The sequence below is a fragment of the Cnephaeus nilssonii genome (assembly GCF_951640355.1).
Source record: "Cnephaeus nilssonii genome assembly, chromosome: 18".
Taxonomy (NCBI): Eukaryota; Metazoa; Chordata; class Mammalia; order Chiroptera; family Vespertilionidae; genus Cnephaeus; species Cnephaeus nilssonii.
The window spans coordinates 24,106,088-24,128,352 of record NC_137089.1 but is presented as its reverse complement, the minus strand read 5'-3'; the positions used below and the strand labels follow the sequence as shown (position 1 = coordinate 24,128,352).

General features: G+C 38.7%; 1 protein-coding gene across 2 annotated transcripts in view; it reads left to right on the top strand.

The window, feature by feature from the left end:
- The first annotated feature begins 4,623 nt into the window (after nt 1-4,623).
- Nucleotides 4,624-22,265, top strand: part of RAD21 (RAD21 cohesin complex component) — a 29,324-nt gene continuing 11,682 nt past the window's right edge. The window contains exons 1-6 of one of the 2 annotated variants that reach the window (XM_079796471.1): nt 4,624-4,815; nt 11,710-11,884; nt 17,500-17,629; nt 18,745-18,844; nt 20,835-20,941; nt 21,875-22,081. In XM_079796471.1, coding sequence (XP_079652597.1) covers nt 11,741-11,884; nt 17,500-17,629; nt 18,745-18,844; nt 20,835-20,941; nt 21,875-22,081 — 688 coding nt within the window. In that variant the 5' untranslated portion in view covers nt 4,624-4,815; nt 11,710-11,740. Of the gene's footprint in view, nt 4,816-4,914; nt 5,072-11,709; nt 11,885-17,499; nt 17,630-18,744; nt 18,845-20,834; nt 20,942-21,874; nt 22,082-22,265 lie in introns of those variants that run through there. The other variant, XM_079796472.1, reaches the window with a different exon arrangement.

Sequence of the window (22,265 nt, the reverse complement as noted above, 5' to 3'; positions counted from 1 at the left end):
TGCTTTCGGTTCTATATCCCACATATGCATAAAATCCTAAGGTTCTTGGCTTATTTTTTCATCTGAATTATTTTGCTTAGCATGATATTCTCAAGACCCATCCATGTTGTTGCAAATGGCAGCATTTCATCTTTTCTGATGGCTGAGTAGTATTCCATTGTAGTGTATGTACCCCATCTTCTGTATCCAATCATTTATCAAAGCACACTTCAGTTGTTTCCATGTCTACTAAAAAAAAAAAAATTTAAATATAGGGTGTCCCAAAAAGTATATACAAACACTTTGAATAATTATAAAGGCAGTGTTCATTAAAATACATTTCATTTTCAAAATTGAGCTATCAGCTGTTAAAGTGTGCATACATTTTCTGGGACACCCTGTCTTTATTTGTGAAGAGTACCCCTGTGTTCACTGCAGCATTATTTATGGTGGCCAAGACATCCACCTCCGTTCTTAAACTCATAGTCCGATGTGGCCCAGACAACTGCAACATCTGTGGGCCTGCTTCTGGGCCTGGTGATCTTTGTTTGCTGACCCATAATGTAGCCCTGACAGGGATGTTTGCAACCTCTCTCAGGAGCACAGTCCTGACTCAGACCACATGTGCATTTGTCTGTGTATGAAATCTACCATTTCCATGGCTTATAAAACCCTCTGTATTAAGAATTGATATTTCAATATTGATGTGTTGTCCTTAATTCCTTTTATCATTTCTGTGTCTAATTATAACATTTGTATTATGATTGTTATTCTTAAAATTCATTTCCTTTTTTTTACAAAAATATCACTATCCCTTTTAGGGACAAAAAGACTGTTGTCATTAGGAGAGAAGCCATAACCTGTTTTTTTTTTTTTTTTCAATCACTGTCTCTTTTTCCCTGCTTAACCCCAAATCTTAAACAGGCTATTCACTCTTTTTGGACTTTTTAAAATCAACTTTTGAAACCTCATGCAACAAATATTTTATACTTTGATGTTTCTTTATTTAAATAATTTTTTATTCTGGTATAACATACTTAATTCTCAACATTACTAACATTGAAATATTCCTTAAAAAAAACCAAAAAACCTGTTTTCCTGATTTCTCTCTCAACCTAATCCCTCCTACTTGCTATATATATGTTTACGTTCTGTTTTAAAGATTTGGCAATTTAGAGGAGAAAGTCTATAAAATTGTGTAAGTCTTAAACAACTCTGCTGCTATTCATTGGTCATCCCTTTCTGGAAGTTTTTATCTCACAAAAACTCTGTTTTGTTCTATACTTAAGACAGTTGCAGTATCAAGTTTCAGACATTGATTGAACTAAATCACACTGGTCATCAAGTTAGTAATCAGAAAAGTAGACCATTTTCAACTGAAGGAAGATTAAATTTGTAATTGGAGTTTGTCCTGCCATGGTTTCAATCAAACAGATTCAAGATTATTAAAACTTACAAATGCACATTTATTAAATAAGTATTTCCAGGTAAGGGCCATATTGACTGCAGCTAAATTCTGTAGCAAGAAACCTTCACTCAACATTTTTGTACAAGGGGATGAATGACTATGTTGACAGGATGGGACTTTAAGCCAGAGCGGAATATATACCTTGTTCAAAAGAACCAAATCCAGCAGATTGAGGGGACTAAAGTTGTATGTGAAGAAATTACATAAAAATGCAATGGTAAGGAAAAGGGGACATCTGTATAATGCTTTCAACAATAAAGATAATTTTTTTTAATGTATGAAAGGGAAGGTGGGCTTAGGTGGAGATCTATTGGTTAAGAATAAATGGTTCAGCCGTAACCGGTTTGGCTCAGTGGATAGAGCACTGGCCTGTGGACTGAAGGGTCCCAGGTTCGATTCCGGTCAGGGGCATGTACCTTGGTTGCGGGCACATCCCCGGTGGGGGGTGTGCAGGAGGCAGCTGATCGATGTTTCTCTCTCATTGATGTTTCTGGCTCTCTATCCCTCTCCCTTCCTCTCTGTAAAAAATCAATAAAATATATTTTTTTAAAAAAGGGAAAAAAAGAATAAATGATTCGGGAGAAAAGAAGCGATAGTTCCTTGGGAGTTCAGTATTGGAAAAAGAGAGATAGAGATAGAAAGGTAAGGAGATAGAGAGACAGACAGACAGAAAGAGAGGAAAACTTTTTCAAGGAAGGATTACAAAATGGAAATAGAGCAAAGTATAGTTAAGAGGAGTATTTGGAATGTCCAGGTACCGTATTTTCCAGCATATAAGATGACTTTTTAACCCAGGAAAATCTTATACGCCCAGTCGTCTTATACGCCAGAAAATACGGTATTTGCTGATGTTCTTAAAAGTTGAATATCTAATAAATATCTGCCATACCTTGTTGCAAATATTTCATTACTCAGAAGGTAGAAGGAACCAGACTAACAGTCACAATTTATTGAGTACTCAGTTCCAATCACTATGCTAAGTGCTTTGTGTATATGATCTCATTTCATTCTTTCAACAATTATGAAAAGTATTATCCCTGGTTTTATAGATTAAAAAAAAGTCAAAGCCCAGAAATGTTAGGTAAAGTACATGTGGTAAAACATCAGGGAGGAAGAAGAGATGAATTTGAACCCAAAGAGCATATTCACACGGAGGAATCTATGTGCTTAAATGTCTGTTTCCCAGCATATTTCTTTCCCACACATAGTTTCTGTGTCTGCACTCAGAAACTATGACAGATAAGTAAATTATTCCTCCATCTTTTAAGAAATTACAAAACAGGCAGTTAAAAATAAAAACTAACACATGATTGGGCTGGATTACAAGTATAGGTGTCCACGTCAAAAAGGTGACCCCTTAACTCTCTTCTGTGGTTAGGAGCATTTTGTCTAGTTCTGAGTGCTGTTCTCTGAGAACAGAAATTTATAGAGGAGGATAATGGTGACAATGACAATGAAAATAGTAATAAAGATAAGTTAGATTATATGCAAATTGCCATTAGCCATTCCAAAAGCCTCCACATGTATTAATTCCTGAATGTTCACAACCACCCTCAGGGGAGAAACCTGAAGCTAAAGCTACTTATTGTCATACAGGCAGTAATTGAGGGGGCCATTCCGTTAAGTCCTGGAATTTATGTGTAGAGGGGGAACCATTTTTTAGAGTAATAGTGTTACCCTAAGTAACACAGAGGATTAGGGAAGACTTATGGATGGACCTGGAGAGCATTGTACTAAGTGAAATAAGTCAGTCAGAGAAAGATAAATATCACCTGATCCCACTCACTTGTGGAATATAATGAACAACATAAACTGATGAAGAAAGACAGATCCAGAGACAGAGAAGCATCGATGAGACAGAGAAGCATGGATCAGACAGACAAACCTCAGAGGGAAGGCAGGGGAGGGTTGGGTTAAGGAGGAGAGATCAACCAAAGGACTTGTATGAATGCATATAAGCCTAACCAATGGACACAGACACTAAGGAGTGAGGGCACAAGCGGAGGTGGGGAGGCAATAGGGGGATAAGGACACATATGTAATACCTTAATCAATAAAGATAAAAATAAAGAAAAAGGACATACTGTGGGTGTTACTAATTAGAATGCCCTTTCAATTTAATTACGCATGTAGCTGTTTCAAGTCCAGAGACATTTTTGAAATGTAATAAATATTTGAATTAAAAAAACAGTGACTTTTGAACTAAGATGTGGGAGATTACGAGGAGGGGATGGAAATGCAAGACTGTTCTAAGCACAGGGAACAGCAAGTGATCATGGTACCTTTGACAGTTTAAAAGGCAGGGTTGCCCAGTGGTTGAGCGTTGACCGGTGAATCAAGAGGTCAGGGTTAGATTCCCAGTTGGGGCTCATGCCAGGTTGGGGGCTTGATCCCCAGTGTGGGGCATGCAGGAGGCAGCCGATCAGTGATTCTCTCTCATCACTGATGTTTCTATCTCTCCCACTCCCTTCGTTTTTTTGAAATCAATACAAATATATATTTTTTAAATAAAAGGCAGGGTGACTGAAGCACGGTTGGCAAGAGAGGAAGCTGGAGCAGAAGGCAGAGGCTAGATCGCTGTGTTATCTTAGGCATTGGGGGTAATACCCTAAAGCTATGGAAGATTGTATAGAAGGGGAGGGAGGGAGTCCCCAGGCTTCCTGAAGGCAGCTGCTATCTCCGTTGTATTCAGCATCGTATTCCAGACCCTCGCTCTCACATGATGCAGTTGAGAGATGACCATGTATAAACATAGGTTGACTGACTGAATGAACCCCTACATTTTATGGAACTTGTTTAAGGGTTTTATGTTACCTTCGGCGTTACGGAACCATTAAAATGAATTTTTGTGTGAGTGGCACACAAAACGGCACAACGTCCGTTCTTTCCTTTAAAAACAACCGCAAGAATAAAGCCAAATGAATGACTTTATTTGCAAGCAACTGCGCGTGCGCCGCTTTCCAGGGCAGCCACCCTCCGAGACCCTCTAGCCAGAGAGAATCACCTTTGCGCCTGCGCAGTCAGAGGCTGTACCAGCGGGAGGCGGGTTCTAAAGAAAAGGAAACGGTCATTGCGCCTGCGTCGCTCCGTCGGGGTCTGACGTCAGCTGCGCAGGCGCACAGGAACCCTTTTTGACCGTAAACATCCTGCCGATTTGAACCGAGAATTTGGGCGGCAGGAAGAGCCGCGGCGTAACGGCAGCCATCTTGTTTGTTTGAGTGAATCGGAAAGGAGGCGGCGGCTGCGGCGGCGGCGGGGGCGGCTGCGAAGCTAGACCTCACAGGGGCACCCCCCTTTCCCCACCCCTTCCCCGACCCTTTTCCCCTCCCCAGGCCACCCAGCCCGCCCGACTCCCGGCGGAGAGCAAGGTGAGATCCTCGCCGACCCCTTCTTCCCCTCCGGCTCCCTCCCCCCCACCCCTTCGCCGCCGTCTCGCCGTTGGGGAGCTGGACCCTGGGGCTGGGGGGGCGGGAGAAGGCGGCACTCGCCGCGCCGCGGGATGCTGGTCGGGCAGCCACCCAGGGAGCCCCCGAGCGGAGGCGGCGCCGCCCGCCCAGGCCCCTGCGCCCCGGCCCGCCCTGGACGGGGACCCGCACAGCCCAGGCCCGCATCGTCGCCCGCTCGGTAACCATTAGTTCCGGTCCGTTCCACGACCACCAAAGCCGTTACTCTGCAGGTTCCTTGGGGAGCAGCACCGCCCCGAGGAAACCTAGAGGCGCGGAGGGAGAGTTTGAACGAGCCCGCTCTAGGGACCGGGCCGCCTACTCCTCGGGTGAAAATGGCTGGCGGGGAGGACGCGGGATCCGGGCGGCGGCGGGCCCGGCGCCCGCGGTGTCAGCGCCGAGGGGCGGCTGCGGGCGGCGAGCTGGGGTGCGGGGGTCGCAGACGTGCGGGCGCGGCGGGGCCGGAGGGCGGCGGGAGGCTGCAGCTGCTTCCATTCCCCCCCCCTCCCTTTTTTACACGAAAAATGTAACGCTGGGAAATTAGTACTGGGCAGACCAATAGAAAACGCGACCTAGGAACTCGGCAGAATTGGTCCTCTTCCCCCCGCCCCCCCCTCCGACTTTTCTAATGGTGAAGGCTGTGGGATGGGGGAGAGACGCCCTGGAGAGGTGTGTGCTTCTCACAAATGCTGGGTGTCATTTTCCCAGCTGAGAAGGGCTCTGCGAATGTCTGTGATACTGGGTCGCTGTCGGGTTGTGCTGCCAGACTCGGGGGCCTTCAAATTGGGAAGGGGGAGATGCTGGAGGGTCTGTCTTGTCTGGCCACCTTAGGATTTCTTAGGCCGCCTTCAGCGTGCAGCAACGCGCTTGTGTTTTTAAGGGTTTCTGGTAAAGGGTTGTGTGTATCGGCTTCTCTTTACAAGCGAAAGTTCGTATTTGCTCCCGTTACACCGTTTGGAATAAGTACTCAATTTCAGGGGGGAAAAACGTTCCTGTTGTGTGTTTGTGTTGTTGTTTTTTTTTAATGAATGTAAATGCCAGTGAGCTGTGGGAGTCTGCCGGAATTTTGGTGACAGGCTGGGGAATCTTTCCTAAGTTGTAGAGTCATTAAGTGTCTTTGTTTAATGTTGGAGGCAACTAACAATTGTTTCTGAAGCAAGACATTGATGAGGCATGCGCCATGTCCATTGATTGATTTACTTAACAGTTGTAGATAGCGGAGATGACAGGAAGTGCATAACTAACAGTGCTTTTTTTTTGTACACAAGTCAGAATTAATTACATTGGGAGAGTCTGACCTTTATTTGCCTTTTTTGTGTGTGTGTTTATAAAGGCAACACATTCACATACTCTAGAATTAGGTTCTCCACTTAGAGTGTAGTATATGTTTAAAGTATTCTTGAAGTTGAGAATTTCTTTCCTGATAAATTCCTACTTATGAGAAATTTTATCTTTGTAGTTTGGTACAAAAGAGAAACATCTATTTCTTGAGAAGTACATATTTTGTTTAAATGTAATGTCAAAATTGTTAGGCATGATCATGCTGATTGGTATATGTTGTGTGATATTTTTTTTTGGAAATTATTTTCATTGACAGTGGTGCTGTCTCATACTTATGCAGTATGCTCATAATCCAGTTTGGTAAATATTATTCCCACTTTATAGATGAGAAAGCTGAGATTCTAACCATTCATTATAAAACAACTAAGGAGGGAGCTGAATTTGAACCGAGAACTGATTGTAAAACTCTTGCTCAAAGAATGCTCTATAGTGTGCAGATTGGAAATACCTTCTGTCCCTGAAACACTCCACTAGCCTCTCCTACACCCCAAAGAGAGAGTTCCATTCTTACCTTAGGTATTGACATTTTCCACAGGTAGTAAACCACTAAATTTCAACCTTCCAGGTTTTTATAGTTAAGGAAAGTGAACTACACAGATAAGCAGCTTAACTTGCTAGTTAACGGAGTGGTCTTGTTTCCCAATGTAATTTTACTTTGAAAAGGTGATGTATGTGTATGTTCCAAGGTTTAAAAATAGTACAAAAGGGTCGGCCTCGCTTTCCCTGCAGACCCACTTTCCAAAGGTGACCAGTGTCATCACTTTCATTTGCACAACAGATATGTCCGGTTTATGCAAGTGCAGGTAATTTACATAGAGAGCCCTCTTTTTAATACATGTATTATCATTATTTAAGGCTGTATTCATTTGTTGGAAGTCTGTTATTACTGCCCAGGCAGGTTACTGTATTTCTAATCTTTTGCTGTTAAAAGTCATGCTGGCAAGGCAACGTAGTGTTACAGTTAGAGATGTGGGTTCTGAAGTTCAAGTCCTGCTTACATTAAACATTAGTGACCTTTGGCACATTACTTATTATCATCTCCTTTTCTTTGTTTTATGGACTGCAAAATGGGCCAGTATAAATTTATTTTATAGGGTTGTTGTAAAGAGGATAGATACATAAAATACTTAGAGCTTTACTAAAATTTGAAAAATTCCTTATTAATGCTACACATCTCTATGTATATCTTTGGCACTATTGCTGGCAGTACAATTTCTGATTAGAAAGTATGAGTGTTTGAATTTTCATAAGATGTTGCAAAATTGCCTTTCAGAGAGGCCATATGAATTTATACAAACCACCGTCCTGACGCCTTGCTTCTAACAGATGAATGAAATATTGTAACATCATTGTATTTACATGACCTGTAATTTGATTTTGGCTTTTTGAAAAGATCTTTTAGAAAATGCTGGGGTTTTTGCATTCCTGAATGTGTTCTAAACTATCAATCTTTCTGCCATTTCACACCAGACTTAAATTTATTTTTTAGGATCAATTGAAAAATGTCGTTTGCTGCTTTAGGAAGAATTTGAGAAATAAGTTTCTGAACTATGCTCTGGGATGTTGGCTTTTTGCTAAGATCTTTTGTAAAGGGTTGGCAAAATTTAGACTCTTCCATCTTCAAAACTTGCAGAGATTAATCAACTTTTTTGTTTTAAGATTGGTTAAAGTTTGGTATTATTAAGAAGGGAAATGGTTTAAAAGGCAACAATGATTACACTTTCTCCTTTTTTAGATATAAGCCAATAGTTGATCCACCACATATCTCAGGCTTCCTTTAGTTATTAGGGTGCTTTCCTCTTACTAATTGTTTCCCAAAATAGCTTTAGTGCCACTCTGCTTTAGTTACTCCTTCACCTCCCCCCCCCCCCCCAAAAAAAAAAAAAATCCCATGCCAAGAAAGCATCTATTTAGGAATCTCTGCCTCTGCATAGCTGGGATATTTTAGGCATGGTACTCTAACTAGCAGCTGAAGTGCTGGCCATGAACTACTGACAGCTGTTGAGAAGTGCCAGTAGTTTTAATTTCTGAAATCTCCAGAATTATTTACATATGTCAACTATTAGATCACTTGGTGTATCTCATTTCCTTATTCATTAAGCACATATTTAGTAGTTGTCATTCGGCCGGCAGTGTTCTAGGAGCTAAATATTAGAGTTTTTATTTGGAGCACAACTGTCTTGTGTAGTGAACATGGGACTTGTGTGATAGTGACTTTCTAAGAACACCCTGCCATATTGGATTGCTACAAAATGCTGTGCAGGGAGCTTAATTTTTGTGCTAACAAACCTTAAGGCTTCAAGTAGAAGCATTAATTTGCAACATAGGAAGCTGTCTTTGATTATGACAAATTGCTAAGTGGGGTATAACATACACTTGAGGTATTATTAGTGCTTCTACCTTAGAGTGTTTGATCTGAATTCTTATTCCTTAGTTCTTTTCTTAACTCTACATTTTAAATAGAGTTCACTACATAGGCAATTGATGAAACCTGTTTTATTTTTTTCTTTTGAGAAAAATTTCCAAGTGTGAATTAATGATCTCCTGAGAGCATCTGTTCAAAGGAGAATTTCAGAACCCTTTGCTATGATGGAAAATGGAGATGAGGCAAACCTTACTACTAGTAAATTACTCTTGCTCCTCCACCCTCCCAAACATTGTTGACAGGCATGAAATCTCTTGCCTGTGAGGCATTTAACTAATGTGTACTTTCTGTAAATCATTGGAAAGAATTGGTGCAATTTTTAATTGGAAGTACAGTAAGCAAAGTTATTTTAAAATTTAGTCTCTGTAAAAACAAGAAAATTAGAGTTAACTTTCTCTGGATCTTTTTTAAGCTAATTCAAAAGAAATTTTACATTACACTAGCAGTGAATAAGAGGTTCTTCTCTGTATCCTCATCAGCACTGGTGTTAACATTAATTTTTATTTTTGCTCTTGTAATAGGTGTGCATTGAAATCTATTAATATTGGTGTTGAGCATCTTTTGTTGTTCTTATTTGCCATCAGTATACCCTCTTCTATGAAATTTCTTTTGCTCATTTTCTAATTAGATTTTTTAAGTCTGGTTTTGAGAGGTTTTTGTATATTCTAGATCCTGGTCCCTGTCTTATATGGGGTTTGCAAATATATTTTTCTCACTGTATCTTATTTTTGCATCCTTAGTGAACTCCTTTGTAGAGCAAAATTTTTTATTTGATTAAAGACCGTTTATCAGATTTTTTTTCTCTTATGGGATATGTTTTTGGTGTCATCTAAAAAATCTTAACCAAGTTTTAGGTACCGAAGGTTTTCCCTGTAGTGTTTTTGTGTTTTTTTTTTTAAGTTATAGTTTTGCATAAGTCTGTGATTTGTTTTAAATTAATTGTTAATGTAATGTGAGGTTTGGGTCAAGGTTTTTTTTTTTGGAGGGGGGAGGAGGGGAGATTGCCTGTGGACAATATCCAATCACTCAAGCAGCATTTGTTGCAAAGACTATTCTTCCTCCTTTGAATTGCTTCTGCATTTTTGTGAAAAATCAGTTGGGCTTATTTTTATGGATCTATTTCTGGATTCTCTGTTTTATTCCATTAATCTGTCTTTCTCTCTGCCTTGTAGTGTTGACTATATAATAAGTCTTGAAATTGGTATATAGTTTTAGCTATTCTAGTTCTTTTGCCTTTCCATATAATTTTAGAAAAAATTCTTGTCAGTACCAATAACAAAAATCTCAGTAAGATTTTGCTAGGAGTTGTATTGACGTTTCTTTAAAAAATAGACATACACTTACCCATGCTATACAGAAATCACACTTCAGGACATTTGTCTCAGAGAAATGAAAACTTATGCTCACAAAGGGTCTATATACACAAATATTTATAGCAGTTTTATTTTCAATAGCTGAAAACTGGAGACAACCAAAATGTCCTTCAAGAGATGAATTGCTAAATAAGTTGTAGTATATCCATCCCATGGAATGCTACTCAGCAATAAAAAGGAACATACTACTAAAAGCCATTCAAAAAGTCACATACTATACAATTCAATTTCTGCAACATTTTCAAAATGACAGAATTAGTGATGAAAAAGAGAATGGTGGTTGTCAGGGCTTAGGAATGGTACCAAGCAAGGAATGGGGTGGCAAGGGATAGTGTCAGAGAGAGCTCTGTGATGATGAAATAACTTTGTATCTTATGCTCAGGTGATGGTTACATAAATCCACACATGTGGCAAAGATGTATTGCACACGCTGTACCAATGTCAGTGTCCTGGTTTTGAAGTACTTTTCATGCGTTGTGATTGTGCTTGAGTTTATTTCTGCAAAAGTATCACTTATGTTTCTTATTCTGTTTGTGGACATTTTAGAAAAATAAAAATTCATTTGGCAAATAGACTTTTATAAATCACTGAATGGGGGAAAATAGATAATATAAAGGAAATACTGATTTACACAGTTGATACACTCCACGCTGGAATATTCAGGCTACCTTTTTCTCTTCTATATTAATACATTAGCTTGCTGAAAGAAATGTGAATAACATAGTACGTGTATTTCTGCTAAGACTATTTCAGTTAAAGTTCTTGAGTTTAGAAAACTATAGATATAATACTTTACTTTTTTAAGCTTTAGCTGTTCTAAACCACTCACCAGAGGGCCAACCTACTTGTCTTTGTTTGGTGGAATATAAAATGCTTAGCACAGTGCTCATCATGAGATACAAATTATTGTATAAAGCTGAGAATCTTTTTTAATGGGGTTCCAACAATGAAAATTTTCTCAGTGATTAATATTTGTGCCTGAGCCGAAACCGGTTTGGCTCAGTGGATAGAGCATCGGCCTGCGGACTGAAAGGTCCCAGGTTCGATTCCGGTCAAGGGCACGTACCTTGGTTGCGGGCACATCCCCAGTAGGGGGTGTGCAGGAGGCAGCTGATCGATGTTTCTCTCTCATCGATGTTTCTAACTCTCTATCCCTCTCTCTTCCTCTCTGTAAAAAATCAATAAAATATATTTTAAAAAAATATTTGTGCCTGAGTGTTTTTCTCCTTGGACATTCTTTTTCTTGCCATGAAGAATATATTCTCCAGGTTTTGGTCAGAAGCAGACTCTCCACAGTCAATAATCAGGATAGGAGTGAAGTTAACACTTGAAGGAACTTCAAAAATGACAGTTTTCTGATGACAGTTTCACATCAAAAGAAAGCTGGACCTTTAAGATGACTGCAGGGCATGAGTGTAATTTGACTCTTTTGTCCCTTTCCTTTCAGCTTTATTATTTTGGGGTCTTTTTCTACCCTCTTAAAGCAATAGGTTGTGCGCGTGTGTGTGTGTGTGTGTGTGTGTGTGTGTGTGTGTGTGTGTGTTTGATGCATCCTAAATTCAATCCTTTCATAGTTCTCATACTAAAGAAAAAATAAACTTTTATTTTTAGACTTCTTATATGTCGTGATAAATATTTCAATTCTTTAGGGTATTTATATTAACTTTTTTTCCTTTTCAGATTTTCTCCTGTTTCATAATCAACCAGAACAATGTTCTACGCACATTTTGTCCTCAGTAAAAGAGGGCCGCTGGCCAAAATTTGGCTAGCGGCCCATTGGGATAAGAAGCTAACCAAAGCCCATGTGTTTGAGTGTAATTTAGAAAGCAGTGTGGAGAGTATCATCTCACCTAAGGTATGTTTGATGTTGATATTTTTATTCCTTTTGTCGATCATTGATGTGTAAATAGAATTCTATAAAATAACTTAAAGTAAGGCATCTGTGTATATTGGAGCCAAAGAGAATCCATAGATTATCCAGAGTTCCAGTTTGATATTCTGATGCAGGTATTTTTATTTGCCGGTAGATAAGCATGAAGTCAGGCAATACCCTAATATTATATATTTGGCTTTCTAGAAGTTTTTATACTAAATTATGTGTGTGGGTGCTCCTCATTTAGGAATTTACATAATATTCAAAATAAGAATCCATTACTTAGAAAAGGTTTCAAGGGGCAGATCTGTCTTATCCACCTAGCACAGTGGTTGGCAAACTCAGTCAACAGAGTGGCAAACCGCGGCTCGCGAGCCGCAGTTTGCCGACCACTGACCTAGCAGATAGTATCTATACCACTTGCTCCACCTAAGCTTCATCCCCATCTCAGGACTTTTGTACTTGTTGTGATCTTCTCTTATTAAATTCCTGTCTATCTCTCACTAGAATGGAAGCCTCATGAATGTCCTGACCTTATCTGCCTTATGTACTGCTCTGTTCCTGGAGGAGCTTTTATTGACATCCTCTGAAACAGTAGTTCACACCCTTGGATTTCACAAATAGTGTAACTTAGCAGCAGTCGGCAAACTGCGGCTCGCGAGCCACATGCAGCTCACGAGCCGCGGTTTGCCGCTCTGTTGACTAATGAGTTTGCTAACCACTGGGATAGGGGCTTAATCACAAGGAACAACAACAGCCTGTAATTATTGGAATTGAGAGTCTAGGTCAGTGGTCAGCAAACTCATTAGTCAACAGAAGGGCAAACCGCGGCTCGCGAGCCGCGGTTTGCCGACCACTGACTTAGAGTAATATGAGGTTTTAGTGTTGTTAAAAAGGACCTTTAAAACACAAGATATACAATTCACCATTAGCATTTCATTGACGAATAGACTTCAAAAGTGTACGAAGGATGCCCGGCCGGTGTTGCTCAGTGGTTGTGCCTTGACCCATGAACCAGGAGGTCACAGTTCAATTCCTGGTCACTGCCTATGCCCAGGTTGCGGGCTTGATCCCCAGTAGGGAGTGTGTAGGAGGCAGCAAATTGATAATTGTCTCTCGTTATTGATGTTTCTATCTTTCCCTCTCACTTCCTCTCTCTGAAATCAATAAAAACATAAAAAGAAAAGATGTTTGAAAATGTACGAAGAATAATCTCGAACTAAGGGAAGTCCTTAAATATTTTATGTAAATATTTTCTATAATAACATCTGTGTTCTAAAGGTCCTTTCTTATTTCTTGTATTTATACATACATGCACTAATGATCCTGTTGTGAAAACATTCCAAATCACAGCTGTCTGGACCAGCATTGGGAGCTTCTCTTCTTAGAATTGGCAGTTTGGACATGCTGGCATAATGTGTTAAATAAGAGTGAGGTGTTCTCAGAGGATTAAAGTGTGGCTGTTGCAGGGACTTGTTCAGAAAAGTTGTGTGGGAAAGTGTATGTTTTAGATGAGCAAATGAGCGTTTGTATTTGCAATGAGAGTAAATTATATAAAGTGTCCGCATGTGGAATTTTTTGCTAGTTTTAGAGTTATAGCTAGTAGAATTTATTGGCTTTAAATGCATTTCTGTCATGTTATGTCCAAGACAATACTAATTTCAGAACTTTATTAGAATGAAAACTTGACAGAGAATAAGTAACCTAATAGTCCTACCACCTAGAGAAACTGTTAGTATTTTGACGTCTAGACTTTCGCTTGTGCATGTATTTTACACATAATTTTTCTCCCTTTTTATGCATGTAAACAAATACTGCATATATTAATATGTTTTGTAATAAGACTGCATTCAGGAAAGCTGTGTTCCTAGCTCTACTGTCATTTTTAATGGTTGTATTGCAGTGTCATAGTCTCCATCCACAGAACTTAAATACAGAAAAACAGAAACAGACTTGACCAAAATTGAAGCAAGGTAATTTTAATATTCATAAATTCACTATAGAAATACCAACGTGTATGATTGTGGGAGGCTGCTCTATGCTCCTGGGATGTTTTAGTGTGCACCATATGCACTGCCTTACCTTTATAATATTCAAAAGCTCTGAATTCCAAAACACATCTGGCCCCTAAGATTCCAGATAAAGAATTATGGGCTTATAATTCATTGTTTTGATTGTATATAACTTATTTTAACAGTCTTTTAAAATTATCCATGTTTCTTTCTGAATTTTTGAATTTTAATTCCTCTGGTCTTAATGCAATGCAGCCATTAAAAATTATCATGTTGCCCAGTTGGCGAGGCTTAGTGGTTGAGCATCGACCTATGAACCAGGAGGTCATGGTTTTATTCCCAGTCGGGGCACATGCCTGGGTTGTGGGTTCAATCCCCAGTGGGGGCATGCAGAAGGCAGATGATCAATGATTCTCATCATTGCTGTTTCTTTCTCCCACTCATTTCCTCTCTGAAATCAATAAAAGTATATTTTTTAAAAAATTTTTTAAAGCAGAAAAATGATGAGTATATGCATACATAAAAGCCTAGAAGGCATACCAAAATCCTAGTAAAGATTTCTCTAGGTGGTAGAATTACAGGTTATCTTTGTTTTTCTCTTTTTAAAAAACCATTTATTAAACATTGCTTCCTAAATCTTTGTTCACATCTATAAGTCTTTCCTTAAGATTAATGTTTAGGAATGTAATTGAAAGGCCAGGTGATAAACTTACATTTTAGATTTCTGATAGGCATTAACAATTGGTTCTTCGTGGAGATTGTACCAGTTCACACTGCCAGTCAAATTGTATGGGAGCATGATTTTTACTTTTTTATAGGTATGCTTTACTGAGGTAAATTTATGGAAAAGGAGAAATTTAGCTCTTTTCTTTAAATTGATATTTGTGGGTAATTAACATGCATAAGCAAATATTGAGGGTGATTTGGCTTAAAAGGACTACAAATTTCTTCATAGTATGTGCAGAGTGCTTTTTACCACGTTAAGGGACACTACAAATAGTATGCACCAACAGCCGAAAAAGAAAGGCATACATACATAAGGTTCAAGAATAATGTAAAAGATTTCAGAGTATATGTGAAAGAATGAACCCACTTTTAAGAACCACTTCTAAGTGGATTTTTATTTGATTGGTTTTGCTTTATTGTGATAGAATATAAAGATATTTCCCAGGGTAAAGTGGTGGTCTCAATTTATAATGTTTGCTCTTGGTGTGTAGTTGTAAATGCTGGTTACTTAGAGCAAGTGTCAGACATATGGCTCAGTTGCACCTCCGTGATGTCTCTTCCCTTCCCTGTGGTTGGAACAGCCACTGGCAACTTCTGCAGAGCTTTCCCTGGATATAGATAGAGCCCATGTTCTTTATTATACCTGCACTCAGCATGAGCTAGCAGCTAAACTCTGAACCAAACTATCCAAAAAGAAAGCCTTTATCCAAACACCACTTGTAAAGGTTCTTAATTCTGGACAAGATAATGGCAAGCAAAGGTTTTGGGGTTTTTCTGTCTTCCTTTAGGTGAAGGTGGCAGTCAATATTAATTTTAAATTTTCTAAGACCACATTATAAAATATTTTTGCTTTCCATTAGGAGCAATAAGTCCTGGATTTTTATCACATTTACTAGAGGCCCAGTGCATGATTGAATCATGCACGTGTAGGGTCCCCTACACGCTTTCACTTTTGATCGCGGGGGAGCTGGGTGCCTGTCCGCTGGTGCACCAGGCCTTTCGGAAGCCTCCGGCTCGGCGGAGGCTTCGGAGGCTTCTGAAAGGCCTGGTACCGGAGCAGACAGGCACCCAGCTCCCATGCTGGTGCACAGGCCTTTCGGAAGCAGCTCGGCGGAGGCTTCTGGTGCCGGAGCAGACAGGCACCCAGCTCCCCCGCTTTTGATGGTCCATGGCGGGACGTGAGCTCGCTGCCCCAGAGGCCCCTTCTGTGCCGCGGCACAGCCATGGCACAGACGCTGGCCCAATCGGCTACCCCGGCCACCCCGAGTCCCGCCCCCTGCACCTCCCGCTGGCCCAATCGTGGGTGTAGCGGAGTGATGGTAATTTACATATTACTATTTTATTAGGTAGAATTATAATTTTAGACACCTAAGAATTTATAGCAGTAAACTTCATAATTTTTGCTGTAACTCATGTCAAGTGGCCGTAAATAGCCTGCAAGTCATTATAAATAGAATTCTAGATCCTATAGAGAGGGTATATATAACTTAAAAATAATAACATGTTTTAGCCCTGGCTGGTGTGGCTCAGTGGAAAGAGCGTTGGCCTGCGGACTGAAGGGTCCCGGGTTCGACTCCGGTCAGGGGCACATGCTCGGGTTGTGGGCTCGATCCCCAGTGGGGGTGTGCAGGAGGCAGCCAATTGATTATGCTTTCTCATCATTGATGTGTCCATCTATCCCTCTCCCTTCCTCTCTGAAATCAATAAAAATATATTTAAAAATAACATGTTTTATAAGTAACATAATTTCCTTATTATAATTTAAGCAAATGTTTAATTGCATTCTTTGCAACCTTAGAATTTGCTAAGGATTTATGATATGATTATGAAAATGATATGGGGAAGTTTAAGTTCATGTTGTCTTATTCCCTCAAAAAATTTTTTTTAGTATAGCTAGAGGAATTTTGAATCCTTCCATTTTCATTGGGTGTTTACTTCTCTCATTCTTCCCCAACCACTGCACCTCATCCCACGTAAGCATTGATCAAGATCTACCTTGAAAAAAAATAGGCTGTGTGAAATAAAAGATAGGTACCATTATCCTTTATCAGTATGCTTGCCAGTCAGGTACTAAAAAAAACCTCAGTGAAAAGTGGCTTAAACAATAAGGAAGTGAACAGTCTTACTTAATTAGAAGTTTAGAAATAGGAAGGTACAGGATTGGTTCAGCAATTCAATGATGTCATCCAAGGACTTATCATTCTGAGTTTGTTGGCTTCGTATCCTCATACTTTTGGCCTCGCTAGTACAGGGTGACTGCATGCAGCTCCAAATCCTACCTATTTACATTAGTGCAGGAAAGGAAGAAAGAAGAGGGGGGTGTTCTAACATAATGGGAAAATCTTTCTTAGAATCTCTCTGATATACTTTATACTTATTAATCTGGCTGAACTGGGTTGCTAATGCAAGAGCAGGCATTAGCAGAGAAGAATGGAGCAATCATCCTTCGAGGCTGGGGACATTTACTTCCCAAACAAAATGAGTTCAGTGAGCCAGCAAGGAGCAATGGGTCTGGATTGGCAGTCAAAAGTACCACATGCTCCTTAAAGTGCTCATGGCAACAATCCATGGAACACCGTAATTTAATGCCTGCTTCATAGGTACCTTCATGTCTGTGTTAAATTCATGAATTACTGCCAGTCTATCCTTTGGGGTACTTGGGGAATTTACAGGTAAAAGCAGTGAAAAATAAAATAGAGGTGATTGAGGTAACTTCAAATAAATGATGATAAAAAATATAAAGAGATAAAGTAAAAACTGCCTACAAATTGAACAAAATACAAGCTTTAAGGTATGATTACCTATAAAACCAGAAAATTAACTTTATAAATTAGATTAGTATTAATGTTTTATTCACAGGTGAAGATGGCACTCCGAACATCAGGACATCTCTTACTGGGAGTAGTTCGAATCTATCACAGAAAAGCCAAATATCTCCTTGCAGACTGTAATGAAGCATTCATTAAGATAAAGATGGCTTTTCGGCCAGGTATTGTTGACTTTTTTTCTTTTTAAATATTGGGCTTTCTCATGTTTGGTGTGAAAAAATGCTAAAAAATTGTCTATCTCAGCATGTCCTGTTTTATTTTAATTTCAACACAAAGGGCCCTTCACAGTATAGCAAGGCTGGGAGAGACAGTGGTTTGAGAGAGGAAACCCACTTCACTTTTGTTCTACCGATGTGATTATGACAGTCACCCCTTCTTTGTTCTTCCTTTGGAGCTGCCTTTTTCTTTTAGCCCCTTTGCAGCAACTTGTGTAGAACTCAGTCATCAGAGGTTAAACTGTTGAAAACCAGTTATTTATTTTGGAGTACAGGACGATGCTTCAGCCAGCTGAGCTACCCGGGCAGGGCTACCAGTTATTTATTTATATATTTTTTTAACATATAGAGCTCAGAAAAGAAAATTGAGGATTTTAATTTTTCCCAAATAATTTTTAAAGCATTGGTGAAATTTTATTCTAATTAAAGTAATCTGAATGTATGAAAGAGATGCCTTATACGGTATTTTCTACTAAGGTTATGTTCTGGTACTTGAATTTATTTTACTGTGTGAATAGTGAAATGTTTAAGATCTGAGATTTTATTTGAAAAGTAAATATTTAGGGCAGAGGCTGTGATACTTGGATGATTTCTAACACATAGCTACTAAGGGCATTTTGTTTAAATAACATGATTTTTTGTTATTTTTGTCTTGAAAGCAATGTATATTTATTACAGACAGCTTGGAAAATATTTTAAAAACTTAAATCTTTTATCTCATTTTCCTTAAAACACCAACTCCTCTTAACATTTGGGGGACTGACTGGTTTGCAGTAATTCCTTGTCTTCCTCATACATTTTATGCTTATCTTAAAAACTATTTGTTGATATGTTCTTTTAAAGACTTATTAGCTTCATGCATAATAGTGCTTTGACTTTTTTTGTAAAGGGAGTAGTATGGCGAATGATTATAGAAAAACAAAAGTACTGTGCTTCAAGGTACTTTGCATGTTATCTACCTTCTAGAGTACAACCTTGGGAAGTTATACCCACTGTACCTTTCTTGGATCCCTGGATAATCTTGTGTAGCCAGACTTTGAAGCTTCCCATTTCTTTTCCAGGTGTTGTTGACCTGCCTGAGGAAAATCGAGAAGCCGCCTACAATGCCATTACTTTACCTGAAGAATTTCATGACTTTGATCAGCCATTGCCTGACTTAGAGTATGTCTTTTTTTTTTTTTTTAATTGTTGACTTGGTCTACAAGAAAAATGTTATTGGCTTCTAAATGAACAGTTTTCCTTGGGAATGTTTTGACATTGAATTAACATTTAGCTAAAATATATACTCTTTCATTAAGGATAGGGTAGCCTAAATGGAAGTATGTTTATGTATTTCTAAATATAACCTAAAAGTGCTTCTATAAGAAAATAGTGTAGAAGATACCAACTTTAACACAGGTAAGATAAGAGAATTCTCATGTGCTTAGGCCAGAGCTTATATAAACAGAACAGTTGTCTAGGTATGTGCTTGACATCATGATACCAGCAAACTTGAACTATTGCTTCATGATTTTTCTTCAGGGGAATATATTAAAATCATCTAGTAAGTTTTGGTTTGTTTTGCCGAGCTATACTCAGCCATAATTTTTGTATTAGTTTAATAAACATAGGGGATAACTTTCTATGAAGAGCATGAAATGGTCATTGTCACAGCACATTTAAGAGGAGAAAGTTGTACAGAGATGACCATTATAGCAGAATACTGTAGTATACTGCTCCCCTCCTTAAGTCCTCAAAATCCAGCTATCACAACCATGACACAGAGTGTGACTGGAAGTTTCCAAGTGATTGATTACTACAGTTGACAACCAAGAAACCCTCTATACCAAGTCCCATTTATCTTTTGACAAATTTCTCTGCTTTTTAAAATGATCTATGACTTCTAATTAAATTGGAGCTATTTTTATTTCTTAGTTAATTAGTGCTAGGAAGGCACTATCATTATCTACCTGCTTTACTGTTTGTTTCCTCTTGTACTAGAGGCCCAGTGCACAAATTCATACATGGGTGGGGTCCAGCCAACCCACTCCCATTAGGGCCGATTGGGCTGGGCTGATGGGGTAGGGGGGGATGCTGTGGGCGGTTGGCCAGTCGGCCCCACCCCCGATTGGGGATGAGAGGGATGATCAGGGCCGCAGTGTGCATCAAAGCAGCCGTTCATTCTGGCATTCCAGTCACTTGGCTTTCATATATATAGATTGTTTTTTATGTTTTATCATGGAAATTTCTTAGCATAACTAAAAGTAGGCAGGCTAGTATTGTGAACTACATGTACTGATTATCCAGTTTTAATTATTGATATTGCCACTTTTATTTCATATGTATTTCTCCAACTCACCCTCCAGTCCCCACTGAATTATCTTAAAGCAAATAACACATATCTTATTAAATACTGTAAATAACTCAGTATGTTTCTCTTTGGAAATAAGGAATTTTTAACCTTTTGCACTTGGATGTCGAGATTAAAATTACTCTTTGAATGTATCAATAATTTGAAATATAAAAAAATCCAAATAAATAAGTTTGTATGAAACTCCAGTTTTTTATTCTGCTGCGCTTTGTAAAATCTGGGGTATTTAAAAAATTAAATCCTGAGTAGAATAAAGGAATCAAGAAAAAAGCAAGTGAGTGCAAAGGGTTAAAACCTATCCATATCAACATCATATGTTAGAAAACTTAAAGTAATTCCTTACTGTATGTCCAATCAGCGTTCAGATGTCCCAGTTGACACACAGGGCCTTTTTTCTTCTAGCTTGTTTGAGTTAGGTCTGTACACAGTCTGCATACTTTACTTGGTTGATGTGTCTCATAGTCTCTCAAGAATTTACACCAGCTCTGCATCTCTCTCTCATTTTTCCTTGCCATTTAATTACTAAACTAACCCAATTATGTGTTTTGAACTATTTACATTCTGAATATGGCCAATTATACTGCTGACTGGTGTTTAACATTATGTGAGTTTTGTGGTGTTTTTTTTAAATTATTTGTTTAATACCTTAAAACAATATGAAAGGTTACTTGTTAGAAGAAGAAACAGGTCTCGGAAAAGCCAGGAAACTTTAATTTGTAAATCATTCAGATTCTTGGCCTCCATGTATTACTGTATGTTATGATAAGACTTGACTAAAGTGTATTTGAAATTTTTTTACAGTGACATTGATGTGGCCCAGCAGTTCAGCCTGAACCAGAGTAGAGTGGAAGAGATAACCATGAGAGAAGAAGTTGGGAACATCAGTATCCTACAAGAAAATGATTTTGGTAATAGAGAAATCACTAGTCACTAGCTATAATATTACAATTATGTTTGGTACTGCTAGCAATTTAAAAAAGAAAACCAGGCATTTATTACATTCACAGCGACAGAATGACTTAAAATTTCATCTCACGTGTTTTTATTAGGAAAAAAATTTGCCTTCGTTCCAGTATATTAAGCATTATTTCCATTTATGCACCAAACTTAGAATTCATTCTTTGCCTACTCCTATTTCTCATACACAATGATAAAACCTGTATATTGATTTGTATGAAAAGTCTCAATGTTGAAGTAATGCGCACTTTTAAACTATTTATGTTGGAACCAGTTGCATTGTGCATTCTATTGAAGTTCACTATTCAAAACTTGTAGCAAGCCAAATTCTTTTATTTATTTTTTTAAAATATATTTTATTGATTTTTTTACAGAGAGGAAGGGAGAGGGATAGAGAGCTAGAAACATCGATGAGAGAGAAACATCGATTAGCTGCCTCCTGCGCATCCCCCGTTGTGGATGTGCCCGCAACCAAGGTACATGCCCTTGACCGGAATCAAACCCGGGACCCATCAGTCCGCAGGCTGACACTCTTATCCATTGAGCCAAACCAGTCAGGCCTAAATTCTTTTCTTGATGAAAACCTATTACAACAAAGTTTGTCTATGAATGTTAATGCCACTTAACAGGCATACCTGTTTAGATTTACTTAACATATTTAGGATAACCTAAATTTGTATTTTAACTTTGAATTTGCCAATCTTGCCCCAGATTCAGCTTATGAAATACAGATGTTAAAGATTTAAACTTTAACATTCAAAGATAAGCAAGACTTCAATAAGCAAATGTGACATCATCATTATCATAAATCACTAACCTTTTTTATTTTGTATCAGTCATGTTTCTCACTTTTTTCAGTTAATGACTAACTAAAATTTATTCAGGTGACTTTGGAATGGATGACCGAGAGATAATGCGAGAAGGCAGTGCTTTTGAGGACGATGACATGTTAGTAAGCACTAGTGCTTCTAACCTCCTGTTAGAGCCTGAGCAGAGCACCAGCAATCTGAATGAGAAAATTAACCATTTAGAGTATGAAGACCAATACAAGGATGACAACTTCGGAGAAGGAAATGATGGTGGCATATTGGGTAGGTCAGAGTGTTTATTCTAATATAATTTCTTTATGTTAGAGCTATTGCTAATTCTGTGTCTTGAGTAACTCTAGGTATACATGTGTGAATTCTGACCATTGGCTCAGTAAATGTTCAGTTTAAATTTTACTAGTTCTTAAAACTGCTCTATTTGTGTTTGATACCTGTGTTAAGTAAATAT